This window comes from Gorilla gorilla, chromosome 9 (assembly GCF_029281585.2).
Source record: "Gorilla gorilla gorilla isolate KB3781 chromosome 9, NHGRI_mGorGor1-v2.1_pri, whole genome shotgun sequence".
NCBI lineage: Eukaryota > Metazoa > Chordata > Mammalia > Primates > Hominidae > Gorilla > Gorilla gorilla.
In genome coordinates this window covers 132,932,972-132,951,902 of record NC_073233.2, presented here as the reverse complement: position 1 = coordinate 132,951,902, position 18,931 = coordinate 132,932,972, and the positions used below count along the sequence as shown (strand labels likewise).

At 35.7% G+C, this 18,931-nt stretch overlaps 1 protein-coding gene across 14 annotated transcripts in view; it reads right to left on the bottom strand.

Annotated features, from left to right (window-relative positions):
- Positions 1–18,931, bottom strand: part of CCDC15 (coiled-coil domain containing 15) — an 87,119-nt gene that overhangs the window by 19,544 nt on the left and 48,644 nt on the right. For 7 of the 14 annotated variants that reach the window (XM_055355143.2, XM_055355135.2, XM_004052356.4 and 4 more), the window contains 2 exons: positions 18,187–18,279; positions 16,935–17,038 (listed from right to left, as the gene is read on the bottom strand). In XM_055355143.2, coding sequence (XP_055211118.2) covers positions 16,935–17,038; positions 18,187–18,279 — 197 coding nt within the window. The remainder of the gene's footprint in view (positions 1–16,934; positions 17,039–18,186; positions 18,280–18,931) is intronic. The other 7 variants (XM_019035727.3, XM_055355144.2, XM_055355137.2 and 4 more) reach the window with 1 other exon arrangement.

Sequence of the window (18,931 nt, the reverse complement as noted above, 5' to 3'; positions counted from 1 at the left end):
AAATAAGTTAGAGAATGAAAGAAAACTATTAAAATACAAAAGTTAAAAGATGAGCCTAAGATCACAGGAGCTCTTGGCTAGGGATCTGCATATATTGAGATCTTATTCCAATGAGAGCCAGTAAAGTAAGTGTTTTGAAGACATTCATATTTGTTAAGTTCGGTAACTCCCAACCTTGTAAAAAAAAGTAAAGGATAAAAGATTTTCCTGTGAATAATGAATCAAATTGAAGTTTTCAATGATGGAATTTAAACAGAGTGAAGTCAATGGTGACAGAAAAGCTTACTTACTGGTATAATTCTCTATACGAATTATTCTCTATACCAGTCAACTAAGGGCTAAGGGAACACGTCAGCATTGTTTTTCAAGTGTCATCACCATAGGTCTTGGTAACAGAATGGTTACTAGAAAAGATGGAGTCAGCCCCATCCCTCTCCCGGTAGCTATTCCTCTCCTCACAGATATTCCTCTCTTCACAAACATCTCAAGAGTGAGTAGATTTTCTGTCTCTATTTCCTCACTTCTTCATCTGCTCCAATATGGCCTTAAGATCCATCACTCCACCAAAACAACTAGTGACCTACAGGTCATTTAATCCATCCAGTACATGCATTTTTATTAGGTGCAATACTGTCCCCAAGGAGGCAAAAAACCCTTAGATATTATAGTAATTTGTGGCTCTCCAAAAAATCACAGTACATAAACGGTTATATCTGTGTATTAAAATTATATTGGGGCAGTTAGAAAAAATGTCTAAAAAGGTTCAATACGGGAACAATAATGAAGAAAAGGTTGAGAAACACTGATGGAACATTTTTCAGTCCTAATTTTACTTGCCCTCTCAGACACATTTAATATTGCTAACCACTCCCTCCTTCCTGAAACTTTTCTGTTCCTCAGCTTCTGTGACACAATACTTTCCCTGAATTTCCTCGTATACTTCTTTAGACCATCCTTCTCTGTCTTCTTTGCAGGCCCATCTGCTCTACACTAGGTGTTCCTCAAAGCTCAATTTTAGGCCTTCTCCTTTTCTTACTCAATACCTTCCCCCCAGGCGATTTTATGTATGCCCTCTGCTTCAGTTACTATACACTACCATCTATAACTCACAAAGCTATAGCACCAACACAGATCATTCCCTGATATTCGAGCCTATTTATCTACCTGCCAATTTGACATCTCCACTTGATGTCTCACAGGTATTCTCCTAGGAAAAAAAAAATCCACAGCTTTGGTCAGATTCACAGGTTAAGAACAGCTGCCATATAGTAGTTTAAGAAGGGATCATAAAATAAAAAATGATAGTGCTAAATTTAAAAATTGATTAAAAAACAATTATTCTATAAACAAGTTTCTGTTCTTCTCCAATGTCTTCAAAGCCTCTATTGTAAATACATGTTTTAGTTGATACACAATAGAAACTAGACTAGGTCAGAAATCATTATGTCAATTTATCTGTTTCTCCTAGAGCAATGGTGTGAATACAATTACAGTGATTCTCTGGCTATGCCAAAAGGTATTCTGAAACCAGCATCAGGCTTTCAGTAAAAGAGAGGTTAATAATATAAAAGACTGCAAACAGGTTTATAAACGTGCTGCATTGGGTGTCTGCACAAATAAAAAATGTCAATATTTGCATTTCGAAGAGAATTCTGAAAATAAGGTGATATCACAGGGAAACTGGATTTAAAATATATTTTCTTACAATTTCAACAACTTAAAAACTCTTGTTAGTCATCTTTCATATACTGCCAAAGCACTAATCCTTCACAAAGTTAAAATAGAGACCTAGAACCAAAAGCAAGGACGGTTTCCAAAGCAATCACAGAAATCTGCCAACACCAAGACTTTCAGTTAAAATGATTTCTGCCTCTAAGATTAAGAAACAAGCTTATTTACTTCAGGAGTGAAAGAGGTGCCCTGCTGGAAAAATAACTTCTCAAGGAGGTAGAAGAAATCTGCCTCTTTGATATAACAGAATTAAGATCTAATTTAGAAGTCTAACTTTTTTCCTGCTGTTCCTGTTTTTTCTGTTCAACCTTTCTCTTGTCTCCCAGTTCCACGATTCTGCCAGTATTCTTCCTTGTGACTTCAAATGGAATAAATTCTAACATTTCATAGCAGAGTAGGGTGACTATAGTTAGCAACAATGTATTGTATCTTTCAAAATAGCTAGAAGAGAGGACTTGAAGTGTGCCCCCCCACATAGAAATGACAAATACCGATTTGATTACATATCCTATGTAACAAAATTTCACATGTACCCCACTAATATGTACAAATATAATGTATCAAAAAAGAGAGCAATCACTAATAAGAATAACTTAACATTTCCTACTGGTACTCTCTACTTGGATTTCCTTTTAGACTTCAAGCCCAGTATGCTCCAAACTAAAATTCTCGTCACCTCTACCACCTTCCTGGCAAATCTGTTTTATAGTACAACATGTACCCAGTGACCTAAGCCATAAATCTGGGAGTTATCCTTGAATTCTTCTCTAACAAAATCCTATCAAGTCTCTTAACCACTCTTAAAACTACCTCCTCCTCTTTGCCTCCCTGGCCTTGTCTTATGTGGCAGGCCATGTTATAAACTTCAAAGACGTTAGGTGATAAAGTCAAATAAATCTGGGGTTGAATCCCAGTTCTGCCACTTGCTAAATGTACCCTTAATCCTAGGCAAATTACCTAACCTTTCTAGGGCTCATTTTCTCATCTGTAAAATGAAATGAGTAATAAAATCTACCTTAAAAGGTTATTGAAACAAGTAAATAACCTAGTGTCTCTAAAGCACTCAACACTACGCCTAGCACATTCTAAGCACTCAGTGAATGCTAACTACTGCTACCTTGCAGGACTACTTTATCCATTAAGAGGAGATAATCTATGCGAAGTGCTTGACACACAGTTAGGACTTAATATATAACGATCTTTTAAAAATTAATTTCACCTCTCTTCTCTCTATATATTATTTCAACAACCTCCTAACAGTCATTTCATCTTATCCCCATGATGCCACTGAGCTCCCTGTTTTCAACATAAAGTCAAATTTTTTTCTCATGACATACTAAGGTCTTTACAATCATGTCTTTCCTTATTTCTTAAGGCTCACCTGTTGCTATTCCTTTAGCTCCAATCACATCAAATTCAGAGGTGTCACATTCTTTCACAAAAGCATATTCCTTTTGCCTGGAATTCCTGTCCAGCCTTTCCCCTCTCCAATTCCCATTTTGTCTTATACTATTCCCACAAATCCTTCAAAACTCAGTTCAGGAAGTTCTCCCTTTCCTTCTGCCACCCCATATCCCCAACTATGGCTTTAAAACAGTCTCTGTGCTACCACATATTCTTGTACTTTTTTCCTTCTCACGATAAGCAGCAGCTAATCTTTACTGAGTACATACTATATTTGTGATTCTGTACTAAGCACATTTACACGTTACCTCATTTAATCCTTGCAGGAACTTTATGAGGTATATATCATTATTATCCTTATTGTATATAGAGGAAATTGAGGATTACAGAAGTAACTCTCAAAGTCACACAGCCGGTAGGTAGCAGAGCTGGGACTTGGAAACATATCTCCCCATGTTCTTAACCACCTGCTGTATTATCTTGTAATACTAAATATATGGTAATATAATGATCTATTTCCAGTCATGCGTTACCCAATTATGGAGATATATTCTTTAAAAAAATTCATCTTTGTCATGAAAACATCATAGAGTGTCCTTCCACAAACCCAGATGGTATAGCCTATACACAACCAGGTTATATGGTATAGCCTCATTGCTCCTTGCCTACAAGCCTGTATAGTACATTACCGGACTGGATCCTGTAGGCAACTGTAACACAATGGTAAGTGTTTGTGTATCTAAACATAGAAAAAGTACAGCAAAAATACAGTATAAAAGATAAAAACATTATACTTAAATAAGGCACTTGCCATGAATGGAGCATGCAGGACTGGAAGATGCTTTGGGTGAGTCACTGAGCGAGTAGTAAGTAAATGTGAAGGTCTAGGTCATTATGATATACTACTGTAGACTTTATGAACACTGTACACTTAGATTAAAGTTACAAAAATTAATTTTCTTTCAATAATAAATTAACCTCAGCTTACTGTAACCTTTTAACTTTATAAACTGAATTTTTTTACTTGACTCTTTTATAATAACTCTTAGCTTAAAACACAAGCATGTTGTACAGCTGTAAAAAAATATTTTCTTTCTTTGTATCCTTGTCCTATATGCTTTTTCCATTAAATTTTTTAAAACTTTTTAAACTATTTTGTTAAAAACTAAGACATAAATACATGTTAGCCTAGGCCTACACAGGGTCAGGATCATCAATATTATTGTCTTCTGCCACCACATCCTATCCCACTGGACAGTTTTCAGAGGCAATAACACTCATGGAGTTGTATTCTCCTATGATAATGCCTTCTTCTGGAATACCTCCTGAAGGACCTGGCTGAGGCTGTTTTACAGTTAACTTTTCTTTTAGAATAGTATAGTAAATATATAAACCAGTAACATAGGTGTTCATTATCGTCATCAGCCATTATGCATTGTACATAACTGTATGTGCTATACTTTTACACAACTGGAAGCACAGTAGGTTTACACAAGCATCACCACAAACACATGAGGAATGCATTACAACGCTACATCACTAGGTGATAGGAATTTTTCAGCTCCACTATAATCTTATGGGACCAACAGTGTATGTGCTGTCCATCACTAACCAAAACATCTTTATGTGGTGCATGACCATATTTATCTGCTTCCCCATTGGTTAGTCAAACTTATCTAGCTAGATCCTTGAAGATAGGGATCATATTTTTTCATTTCTTGCATACCCTATGTCTAGCATCATCTCTACCAATTAACAGATGCTCGATAAATAGCTGCTAAATCAATGAATGAAACCATATCATTTTATTCTTATAACAACTGAGTGAGGTAAAGTAGTTATCAATTACTGTTTATAAAACAGATGTATGATTATTTTAGAATGCTGCTAAGGTGGTTTTGTCTTCAAGTTAAATCATGTGACTTTCATGCAAAGAAGGCATAAATGATTTAGTTTCTTCAGTAAGTAAAAGGCAAAATTAATTTTTAATTATTTGCCAACTATCAATACAAGATTAAGTCTTCTGATACCATCTGTAAAGCAATCAGTCCTTCATATTTTTTCTGAGGTCAAGAGTATAAACACAAGAAGGAAAAGATTATCCAGTAGGAAATGGCAATAAAACAAAAAGCCTTTAGCAGAAAAGCTTTCAAAGAAGGTCAGTAGTATTGCTAAAGAAGTTTCCCACTGACTATGCCATGTGGTAGGCATGTCATGAGAAGATTTAGGTTAGACATAAAACACCCACAGCAGGGGTGTGTTGCCTTCAGTCAAATGAACTGAATGAAATTCTCATTTTGACTTTTACCTGCTAGCCTGTAAAATGCTTACATATGAGCAATACAGAACTGAAAAGACCTTTTGATGCAGATCAGATCACAATTACAGCTAAAAGATTAGGCTATCATAAGACAAATCTGGCCTAGGTGAGAGAATGAACTTCCTGAGCTGAGTGTCAACATGCTTAGATGCTGAAATTGTTATACTAGAGCTCTAAAGAACATTAAAAACAGAAAAGGTCTTTGAAATATTTAAAGAGAATTCTGCTTAAAAGTCACACTAGACAACTTGATAAAGATTTTTTTTTTTCCAAGCATCCCAACCCCAGTCCACATACTTTTTTATTGCAACAGTTTTTGTCAGGTTGCTTTTAGAACAACAGTATTATATTTCAAGGGAGAAAAAAGCATGTGAGGAAAAAAACATACACAAAGGGAATATTAAACACCTCACAGGAAATCTATTTTCACTAGTGGGATGCCACATAAATATTTCAGGAGTCCTTGTACCCTCTTATGCACAATAAACAGGATATTCAGCAGCAAGGGGCCCTCAACCATGCAGATACTGCTTAGTCTTACAATGTCAAACAAACTAGTAATAAAATATTTGAGAAATTAAGAAATACAGGAAAGATAGGAAAAAAAGATTTATCATCCAAAGACAATTCTTTAACATCTTGGAATATTTTATTTCAGTATGTTATTCATTGTATGATTGCTGTTGTTGCAAAAAGCTTTGTTTCCATTTGGTCCATAGCTTGGGAGAAGTTCAGGGGTGGTTAAGAAGCTGCCCGGGGGCTAGAGGCGGGGGCTTAAGTAGAAGCTGCAAGTATAGGGGCCTGCAGCAGTTCCCCTCAAAGATCATTGTGCCAATATTTCACTTGAGGCTTCTTTCATTTATGCTCACAAGGAAAATTAGTCTGTAATGCTGCTTTCTTGTAATGTCCCCATCAGGCTGGTATTAAGGTTATGCTTTATTTGAGAAATATTCCACTTTCCATTCTCTGGAAGAATTTATGTAAAACTTTATGTTATTTTTTCCCTTATACATTTAAAAAGAATTCCCCAGTGAAGATATATGAGCTGGAATCTGAACCTGGATTTTTCTTTCAGGATTTTTAATAACTGGTTTTATTTCTTTCAGTGATATGGGATTACTCAAGTATTCAATTTCTTCTTGTGTCCATTTTAGTTGTTTTATCCCCATAGGAGTTTATTTTATTAAAATTGTCAAATTTTTAAAATGTAAAGTTGTTTATAATGTTCTCTTACTGTGATTTAATGTCTGTAGGCTCTGTAGTAATGGTTCCCTTTCCATTCCTAATATTGGTGAATTGTGTTTTTTCTTTTTACTGATTAGTAAAACTGATATATCCTTGGCAAAACAAAATTTTTAAAAGAACCAACTTTTGTCTTTGATTTCCTCTGTTATACATTTGTTTTATATTTCACCGATTTTGCACTTATTCCTATGGCTTTTTTTCTGATGTTATTTGTAGTTTTTCCCAAGCTTAAGATGGAAGGTTAAAACATTGATTTGTAGCCTTTTTAATTTTATATTAATTGTAATCAAGACTCTGACATTCCCTTTAAGGACTGCTTCAGTGACATCTAAAAAGTTTTAATATGATTTATCTTCATTATTATTCTCTCAAAAGTATTTCCTAATTGCCATTATAATTTTTTCTTTGATCCATGATCCTTTAGAAATATACTGCTTATTGATTTCTAGTGTAATATCACTAAAGTTACAGAACATACTCTGAAAAATAACCAAAAGTAAGATCAACTGTGGAAAATGTTCCATGGGCACTTGAAAGGAATATATTCTGTCACGATTCAGTGTTTTTATAAATGTTTCCACTTTTCTTAAATTTCTAGGCATAAATTGGTTGGGTCATATAGTATGTCTATGTTTAACTGTATAAGATATTAAACAGTTTTCCAAAGCGGTTGTGCTGTTTTCTACATATGATACTAATACATGAGTTACAGCTGTTCTACATCCTTGCCACTATCTGGTACTGTTAAGTTTGTTGCCTTTCCCTCCTTAAGCTACTCTAGTGAGTCTGAAGTGGTACCTCATTGTGCATATAGTGAGTTCTTATTTTAAGATTATATTTTTCTATTGGATTCTATTTTATAGATTCCATTTCTTTGGTGAAATTCTCCATATTTTCATCCATTTTCTCCATCTCTTCCTCTAGTTACCTGAGCACATTAATCAATTATTTTAAAGTCTACTAATATTAGTATCTTGTGTCATCTGAGTCTGCTTCTGTTGTCTTTTCTTTCTCTTGGCTTTTGGATATCTACTTCTAAGTATGTACTTAGAAACTTTTGATTGAATACTGAATATTGTTTTAATTTTTTAGAGGCTCTAAATTATGTCATCCATAACCAGAGAAAGTTCACACTTTTCTCAGCTAGGCAGAAAGTACACAGTTCATCATCTTAATCTGGTCCAGACATCAGCAGAATCAAGGCTGCTTTGTAATTTAGGTAGGTTTATTCTACTGCTAGTCAGACGATGTTCTTAGTGTATGCTCTCCCTAACTCAACTGAAAGCCTGATATGTATATTGGGCCCTTTCTCCCCTCCCCCAACCCAGTGGGTCCTGAACTCTACATCTCCTCGTCATCACAGACTAATAGATTCTTAGTCTCTTTTCCACTCATTTTCCATTTAGCCTTCATGTTTTCTTAGACTTTGGCAAATGTCTTGAGGAGAACACTCAAACACTCAAATGTTTGAGACCCTTGAGTCTCCAATTTTGTTACTGCAGCTCCTTCAGACCACCAAAAGCTCTGCTTGTTTCTGTCACCCAGCAGTAGCCCTGTACCTTACCCAATGTCATGCTGAAACATATTTTGAAAACCCCTTAAGAAATACTTAGTTCCTATTGTTCCCAGAACTTTAGTTATTTTCACATGCATATAAATCAGACCTCTCTTAATATTTCACATGCTCCTGAAGCTGATGGTCACAAACTGAACTCACTAGCTTCCTGAAAAATCTGTTCTTTGAACATTCCCTATATACGTTAATGGTACTAACCATTCATTCAATTATCTAAGAAGAAAGTTAGAAAATACCCTTGACCAAACCCATCAAGACTAAGAGTTTGGTCATCAAAATCTATGGATTCTACTTCTTAAATATTATTAAATATGTCACTCTCTGTTCCCAGTGCCCTCATCGTCCTCCACAACTACTATAATAACTTCTTAACTGGACTCTGCCTTAGTTTTCTTTTTTAGATTATTCTATATGCAGCTGCCAGACTGGTCTTTATAAGATTATAGTAAGAATATAGGACTTTTGCCTTAAAATCTTTCAACAACTTCGTTATAGACTCTCTGCCACTTCACTTCACTTGGGGTTTAGCCACCCCAAATTTTTATTTTATTTCTCAGACACACCTTATGCTTCATACTAAGCTCCTTGACCATCTGGCAAACTTCAATTCATCCTTTAAGATGTAGCTTGAGTATTAACTTATCTATAAAGCATTTCTTGACCTCCCTAGACTATCCCTGCCTCACTTTAAGCATTATAATTATTTTTTGTCTCTTTTTCTCCTGTTGTCTGTTCTCTCTTGGTGCTCATCCTATCATGGTAGTAACAGGTACTTTTTATTGAGATCTTATTAAATGTCAGATACAATGTTAAGTACTTTACATACATTTCTCCACTTAATGCTATCAACAAACTAGAAGATCAATATTATAATCTCCATTATATAATTAAGGATACTGAGGCTCAGAGGTGAAGTTACTTGCTTAAGTTTACAAAGTTCATAAGGGATACATTCACACTTAAGTCCATTTGTAAATATGTACTATCCTGTCATATATTCTAGTTTTATATTCTCAGCATATAGAACAGTCCCTGGCATGTAGTAAGTTTTCAATAAATGTTTGCTTTGTTGTTGAAAAGTACTAAACTAGATAATATATGAAAGCCCTTGTGAATTATAAAAATTCTGCATGAATACTATTATTTCCTCCCACCTTGATTCTGTTTATATGTTTTCCTAACTCACCATCCTTATCCCCTTCCCTGCAAAACATATATTTATCCACCCAAACCCAACTAAAGTGTAATATTTTCTCTAACTCTTCAGATAAAATCGTTAATCCCTTCTTCTGTGCTCACATGGACTCTGTACCTATCTTGGCAACTGCACTAATTATATTACTTATTTGAATATGTTTGTTTCTCATCCTCCCTCCCCAACTTAGATTATGAGTTCTTCAAGAAAAGGAATGAATTTTATTTATCTTTGTATCATCTGAGCCTAGGACAGTGCCTATGATATGGAAGATAAAAAATAAATGTTTTCTGAATAAATGCAGAATCACTCTTAGACCTGGATAAGAGGGGAGCCCTTATCATGAGACCCACATTTTTAATAGTCCCACTTTGGCCTGTCTCTGACGATATCTCTTCCCATAGTCCTCAGAGACTAAGCCACTAGGCGAAGGCACCTGAAGCCTATGACTGCCCATCTATACTCTGCTCCAGGTACCCAGGCCCCTAGAATTCTTTACTCAAACTTTCCAAGGCTGTTTTTAGGGTATACACAGTTCTGTTCCCCACCTTTGTCTTCCTCAGAGCAGGCTGCACCTCTCGTGCGCATCTAGGCTCAGTGGAACATTAAGGGGTGACCACTTACAGGGCATGTACCTAGAACTTAGATATCTGGGCTGAGTTGAACCATAGCATGTATCCGAAATTCTTCGAGTACAAAATAGAGGTATGAATAAGAATAGAAAGGGGGTGGACTGGAGGCTGACTCTCCACTCATGTTCCTGCATGTAACTCAGAGGAGTTCAAGAATTGCAAATTTGAGTCCGAGCTTCTAGTCACTATGAAATCATATTTGTCAAGGTAGGACAATAGAATATATGTCATTTAACAGTCTTTTAGCTCAGCTTATGACATTAAAATACTTAGATGTAAGGTACATAAACTTGTATTTGTATGTGAGCCCAATCCCGCAAATATTAGAGGCAGGCTTAAATCAGTTATCCCACGAATAAACTATAAATAAATGAAAATACATGTGAAAGCACTTAAAATAATCCAATAAATATTTCCTTTGACATGGCTACTACACCAGCAGTCATTGTTTTTTTAAATGAATTCTTCTAAATAAAGAATACTTCGGCCGGGCATGGTGGCTCAAGCCTGTAATCCCAGCACTTTGGGAGGCCGAGGCGGGTGGATCACGAGGTCAGGAGTTCGAGATCAGCCTGGCCAAGATGGTGAAACCCTGTCTCTACTAAAAATACAAAAATTAGCTGGGCTTGGTGGCATACGCCTGTGGTCCCAGCTACTTGGGAAGCTGAGGCAGGAGAATCGCTTGAACTCGGGAGGTGGAGGTTGCAGTGAGTCGAGATCGTGCCATTGCACTCCAGCCTGGGCGACAAGAGTGAAACTCCATCTTAAAAAAAAAAAAAAAAATAATAATAATAATAATACTTCTATTACAGAAACAGTTGCCCATTAAGATGAAGGAAAACTTGTTAGTAATACAAGAGAAGAAATGGATTACTAATTAAAAGGTTTATTTTTTTTTCATTAAGATGAAATAGCATTGAAAAGGAACTAGGAAACTTTTAGGTCCAATGACTACCCATTAGGGAAAGGACTCCTTATTCAATAAATGGTGCTGGGATAACTGGTTAGGCAAATGCAGAAGAATGAAACTGGACCCCTACCTTTACTATACACAAACATTAACTCAAGATGGATTAAAGATTTAAATGTAAGACCTCAAACTATGAAAATCCTAGAAGAAAACCCAGGAAGTACCACTCTGGACATCAGCTTTGGCAAAAAATTTATGACTAAATCCTCAAAAGCAATTGCAACAAAAGCAAAAATTGATAAATGGGACTCAAACTAAAGAGCTTCCTCACAGCAAGAGAAACTATCAAGTGCATAAACAGACAACCTACAGAATGGTAGAAGATATTTACAAACTATGCACCTGACAAAGGTCTGATATCCAGTATCTATAAGGAATTTAAACAATTTGGCCAGGCGTGGTAGCTCACTCCTGTAATTCCCCCAAATTAGGAGGCCAAGGCAAGTGGATCACCTGAGGTCAGGAGCTCGAGACCAGCCTGGCCCACATGGTGAAACCCTGTCTCTACTAAAAATACAAAAATTAGCTGGGCATGGTGGTACATGCCTGTAGTCCCAGCTACTCAGGAGACAGGCACGAGAATCACTTGAATCTGGGAGGCAGACATTGCAGTGAGCTGAGAATGTGCCACTGGACAGAGTGAGACTCCATCTAAAAAAAAAAAAAAAAAAAAAAACACCAGGCAAAGCAAAAAACAATCCCATTAAAAAGTGGGCAAAAGACATGAATAAATACTTCTCAAAAGAAGACATACAAGTGGCCAATAAACATGAAAATATGTTCCACATCACTAATCATCAGAGAAATGCAAATCAAAACCACAATGAGATACTATCTAACACCAGTCAAAACAGATATTACTAAAAAGTCAAAAAATGACAAATAATTGCAAGGCTGCAGAGAAAAGGGAATGCTTATTCATTGTTGGTGGAAATGTAAATTAGTTCAGCCACTGTGGAAAGCGGTTTGTTAGTTCAGCCACTGTGGAAAGCGGTTTGGAGATTTTTCAAAGAACTTAGAACTACCATTTGACCCAGCAATCCCATAATTTGGTACAACGAATCCTTCTACCAAAAAGGCACACGCATTCATATGTTCATCGCACCACTATTCACAACAGCAAAGACACAGAATCAACCTAGGTGCCCATCAATGGTGAACTGGATAAAGAAAATGTGGTATGTATACACCATAGAAGACTATGCAACCATATAAAAGAATGAAATCATGTCCTTTACAGCAACATGGATGTAGCTGGAAGCCATTATCCTAAGCGAATTAACACAGAAACAGAAAACCAAATACTGCATGCTCTCACTTATAAGTGGAAGCTAAACTTTGGGTACACGTAGACACAAAAATGAAAACAATAAACACTGAAGACTACTAGAGGGAGGGATAGGGGAGGAGAAAAGGCTGAAAATTACCTATTGGGTACTATACTTACTATCTGAGTGACAGGATCATTTATACCACAACCTTCAGCATCACACAATATACCCTTGTAACAAACTTGCACCTGTACCCCCTGAATCTAAAATAGAAGTTGAAATTATAAAAAACAAAACCAAAAGACCCCAAAGACTATTCATTATGCTATTTGAACACATTTCTAGCACTTTACAGTAACCTATAACAATTTTGTTATAGTATTATACAGAGTATTTCAAAATAAAAGTGTTATTGCTTTATATTTTATAGCACTTCACAAATTTCAAACTATTACACATATTAGCACTTTGTTTAGTGCATTATGCATAGTATGTCAATAACATCTGATGAAGTAAATCCTCATATTAGATTTCATTATAACTTTTTTTTTTTTTTTTTTGAGACGGAGTTTCGCTCTTATTGCCCAGGCTGGAGTGCAATGGCACGATCTCGGCTCACTGCAACCTCCGCCCCCCGGGTTCAAGTGATTCCCCTGCCTCAGCCTCCCGAGTAGCTGGGATTACAAGGATTACAAGCATGAGCCACCATGCCCAGCTAATTTTGTATTTTTAGTAGAGACGGGGTTACTCCATGTTGGTCAGGCTGGTCTAGAACTCCTGACCTCAGGTGATCTGCCCACCTCAGCCTCCCAAAGTGCTAGGATTACAGGCGTGAGCCACCGCGCCCGGCTCATTATAACTTTTTATGCATTGTTTAGAAGTTAGTAGGCACAATGAAGTTTGTCAAGACAACTGGGGTTGAGCTCTAAGGGGCACAGTAAAAACCCATAGCCTGTAGTCCCAGCTACTCAAGAGGCTGAGGCAGGAGAATCGCTTGAACCAGGGAGGCGGAGGTTGCAGTGAGCCGAGATCACGCCACTGCACTCCAGCCTAGCAACGGAGCGAGACTCTGTCTCAAAAAAAAAGAAAAAGAAATGCAACTGATGGAGAAGAACTTCTTCAACCTGAAAAAGCGCATCTACAAAAAATGTACAGCTAACATCATACTTGATGGTAAGAAACTGTAAGTTTACCTGCTAGGATAAGAAACAAGCCAAAGATGTACCCTCTCATTAACATCATACTGAAAGTCCTTGCTAATGAAATAAGGCAACAAAAGGAAATAAAAGGCATACAGATTGGGAAAGAAGAAATAAAACTAACTTTGTTCACTGGTGACATGATCATATAATAACAAAAATGTCACTGAACAAGCTACTGGAACTAAGTGATTACAGCAGGGTTGAAGGATACCAGTTTAATATACAAAAGTCAATCACTTTCCGATATACCAGCAATGAACGGGTGGAGTTTAAAATTAAATGCACAATACCATTTATATGTATTTCCAAAATCAAATACTTAGGTATAAGTCTAACAAAAAATATATAAGATCTATATGAGCAAAAACAACAAAACACTGAAGAAAGAAATCAAAGGACAACTAAATAAAATGGAGAGATCATCTATGGTCATGGATAGAAAGACTCAATATTGTCAAGATGTCAGTTCTCCCCAACTTGATATATACATTAACTGCAATCTCAGTAAAAATCTCAACAAGTTATTTTGTGGATATTGACAAACTTATTTAAAGTTTATGTAGAGAGGTAAAGCCAACACAACATTAAAAAAGAAAAACAAAGTTGAAAGACTGAAATTACCCGACTTCAAGACTTATTATAAAACTACATGCCACACCCACTGTCGCCAGCACCCAGGTATAGAACCAAAGGGCCTGAGGACAGGCCTGCCTCACCCACTGCCGCCACTTCAGGCACTCATGCTTGTCATCCGGGTGCCTGGGGATCAACTGAACTCACCCACAATGAGATATCATCTCACCACAGTTAAAATGGCAATTATCAAAACAACAAAAAGTAACAAAAGCTGGTGAGGATGTAGAGAAAAGGGAACTCTTATACACTGTTGGTGGGAATGTAAATTAATACAGAAATTATGGAAAACGGTATGGAGATTTCTAAAAAAAAAACCTAAAAACAGAACTTCCAGATGATCCAGCAACTCCACTATTGGGTATTTATTCAAAGGAAAAGAAATCAGTGTATCAAAGGGATACCTGTATCCCCATGTTTACTGTGGCACCATTCACAATTGTCAAGATATTGAATCAACCTAAGTGTCTTCAACAGAGGGACACAAAGAAAATGTGGTATATACACACAGTGGAATACTATTCGGCCATAAAAAAGAATGAAATCCTGTCATTTGCTGCAACACAGATGGAACTGGAAGTCATTATGTTAAATCAAATAAGCCAGGCACAGAAAGACAAACATCGCATGTTCTCACTCACATGTGGGAGCTAAAAAAGCTGATCCCATAGAGGTAGAAAGTAGAATGATAGTTAACCAGAGGGTGGGAAGGGAGGAGAGGATGAAGAATGGGTTAATGGGTATAAACATACAGTTAGACCGGTAGAATAAATTCCACTTATTGGTAGCACAGTAGGGTGACTCTAGTTAACAATAATTTATTGTATATTTCAAAACAGCTAGAAGATTTGAAATGTTCCCAACCCAAAGAAATCATAATGTTTGAGATGACAGATATCCTAATTACTCTGATTTGATCATTACAAATCATACATTTGATCATATACATTGCATGTTATCAAAATATTACATGTATCCCATAAATATGTACAATTATTATGTATCAATAAAAATATGTAAGTAAAGCTACAATAATCAAAACAGTGTGGTATGGCAAAAGAATAGACAAATAGATCAATGGAACAGAACAAAGAGATCAATGGAACAGAACAGAGAACCAAGTCCAAAAAACAGAACCACATAAATGCAGTCAACTGATTTTTAACAAAAGAGCAAAGGCAATATGATTAATAAAAGATGGTCTTTTCAACAAATGGTGCTGGAACAACTGGACATCCACATGCAAAAAAAAAAAATGACTCTAAACACAGATCTTACACCTCTCACAAAAATTAACAAAGTAGATCATAGAGAAAAATGTAAAATGCAAAACTACAAAACTCCTAGAAGGTAACACAGGAGAAAATCTAAGTGACTTTGGGTATGGCAGCGACTTTTTTATATATATAACACCAAAGGCACAATCCATGAAAGAAAGAACTGATTAGGCAGACTTCATTTTGCTCTGCAAAAGATACTGTCAACAGATGAGAAGACATGCTACAGACTGGGGAAAAAATGTTCACAAAAGACTGATAAAGAACTGTTATTCAAAATATACAAAGAACTCTTAAAATTCAACAAGAAGAAGAAAAATGAACAGACACATCACCAAAGAAGATACACAGATGACAAATAAGCATGTGAAAAGATGCTCCATATTATATGTCATTAGGGAAGTGAAAATTAAAACAATGAGATACTACTACACACCTACTAGAATGGCCAAAATCCAAAATACTGACACCACCAAATGTTGGCAAGGATGTCAAGCAACAGGAACTCTCATTCCTTGCTGGTGGGAACGCAAAATGGTATAGTCACTTTGGAAGACCATTTGGTAGTGTCTTATAAAGCTAAATATATTTTTACCATATGATCCAGCAATCATATGCCTTGTTATTTACTCAAATAAGCTAAAAATGTATGCCCCCACAAAAACTTGTACATAGATTTTAAAGTAGCTTTATTCATAATTGCTAAATATTGGCAGCAAATAATATGTTCTTCAGTAGGTGAATGAATAACTAAACTGTGATACATTCAGATAATGGGATATTATTCAGTGCTAAAAATAAATGAGCTATCAAGCCATAAAAAAGCACTAGAGGAAACGTACATGCATATTTCTAAGTATAAAAAGCCAATCTAAAAAGGTTGCATACATACTGTATGATTCCAACTATATGACGTTCTGGAAAAGGCAAAACCATGGAGACAGTAGAGAGTTCAGCGGTTACCACAGGATAGGGTGTAAAGAGGGAGGAACAGGCAGAGCACAGAGGATTTTAGGGAAGTGAAAGCACTTTGTATAATACCATAATGGTAGACACATGACATTATGTATTTGTCAAAACCCATAGAATGCCTAACACCAAAGGTGAACCCTAATGTAAACTATGGACTTTGGGTAATAATAATGTGTCAATGTAGGTTCATCAGTTCTAATACATTGTACCACTATGGTGCAGGATACTGACAGTAGGAGAGGCTACGCATTTGTGGGGCAGAGGGTATAGTCTCTGTACTTTCTGCTCAATTTTGCTGTGAGCCTAAAATTGCCCTAAAAAAATCAAGTCTAATAGAAAATCGAACCAAAAAACCAAACCATAGCTGTTCACCATCTTCCAATACTTCACCCAGATCAAAAATAGCTGTTTTCAATATGGATCAGAGGGCAAAACCATTACCTTGTTCATTCCAAAAACATCTTAATTGGCAATTTAAGGCTCACAGGGTGGATCGAATAACTTACTTTTCAATTTTCTTCTTTTGTTCTTTTTGCCTTTGTTGTTCTTTAACTTGTTCTCTCTCAATATCCATGAAAAGTCGTCTATGTCTCAGGTACTGCTTTTGACGCTAAAGGAAAGAAGTTAAAATTACTAAGATTCTGCTTTCAGAGGAATTTCCAAGAAGAAAAATATTCTTATACCATAGACAAAAACAAACGCAAGCAAACAAAAACAGATGATATAGAAGTTACATGATTAAGTCTTTAATTTCCTTCTGTCTATGGTCACTCAGGATGTCACATACACAAGAATTTTATATTTTCAAGCACATGGCTATTATATGTTAATAGGCAAACCAGAGAAAGTATTTACTCTGTTACTCTGAAATATTTACTCTGTGTTCCCAAGTAGTAAGTACCATAAAAGCAGGGCCACAGAAAGAATGTAGAAGATATTTCATAACAGAACCAATAGTTACTTTAACTTTTCAAAATTAAAACAGTATCACAAAAGCATACTCTAAGCCTAGCCTAACATGGCACGGAGGAGGGTAGAAGGGCTGAGGTATACTAAAGCCTCAGACTCATAAATGAAACAAGTAGAATAAAAGCAAGTGCTACTAGACTGTGTGTGATCTGTTCATTCCTCTGGATTTATATATACTCTTTTAAATACACAAGCTATTCAATGAGCAAAAAGCATGTCTATGTATATACCAAAGTAGTGCAGGGCTTTTTGGTAAAAATTATTGAAGGTCTAAATAGTAGCTCTTAATACTGAGGATGCATCAGAATCACCAGTGGTATTTTTAAAAAACAAAAATGCCCTAAACCTCCGTTTTCAGATACTGATTTGGTATATCTGGTTTAGATCTAGGCATATTTGTATTTTGAAAAAAGCTCCCCATCTGATTCTGGTGCATGGCCAGGGTTAAGAACTATTGGTTTAAACTAACTTTAGATTGAAAAGAGAAAAAAAAAAGAAAGCCATAAAGTAATTATCTTCCTTTAAGTAAGTTATAGTGGCAAATATACATTAGCTGGAGAAATTTATTAGTATCAAATAATTGATTTCACATCAATGTACCCTAACTCATAGGAGCTTGGAAAATAAATTCAACACATTATAATGAGTCAAGCAACTTTTATTTGATTTATGAAATTTGTGGTATTAGCTCTTTTATGTGTTAGGACACAACAAATTGTTTCCAATTTCTCATATATTAATACTATCATAGTAGACATATTGGGGTCCAAAAGCAGTATCATTACATACCTCTTTCTTATCTTCTTCTTTATCCACGCCAGACTGAAATGCCAGTGGAGCTTGGAATTCAGTGCTCAATCCTGATTGATACCTATCATAAGCCTATTAGAAGGTCCAGTCACACAAAGTGACAAAATTACCAAAAACTACCCTATGAACAATTTTGATATTTTTATCTATTCTTTTCTTTTGCAAACTTGGGGTCAATTGGATAAAGAAGGGGAAAAAAAGTGAATATAAAGAATAAAATCAAAAAAGAATGAAAGGAAGCCATTTCAGAAGGAAGTAACCAAACATAAAATAATAAATCGAAGAAAAGGGTTCAGGTCAAAAACATGAATAAACAAAAAATTAAAATGTTCAGAATGAAAATTCTTTTAAAGTGGTCACTTGAAATCACTGTCATGAGTGCGCTTGGAATAGAATCTAGGATAAATAGCCAGATTCCTTAATATTTCAATTCTATATATGATCACTTTGAATTTATACAACCCTCTTAGTAGGCATGAGTCCAGAGAAAATATTATATCAATCAACTGGAATGGCATGGAGGAAACAGACTAATTTCCACCCATGTTTACTGGGAAAGCCTTATAACATAACTTGTTATATCTACTTGGACATTACATGGGTCAAATAATGATCTCCAACTTTTAGAAATAAAATTTCATCTCTTAAGTTTAAGAGTTATTTATCTTTCAACAAGGTTGCAGGATACATGATCAATATACAAAAATCAATTGTATTTCTATAC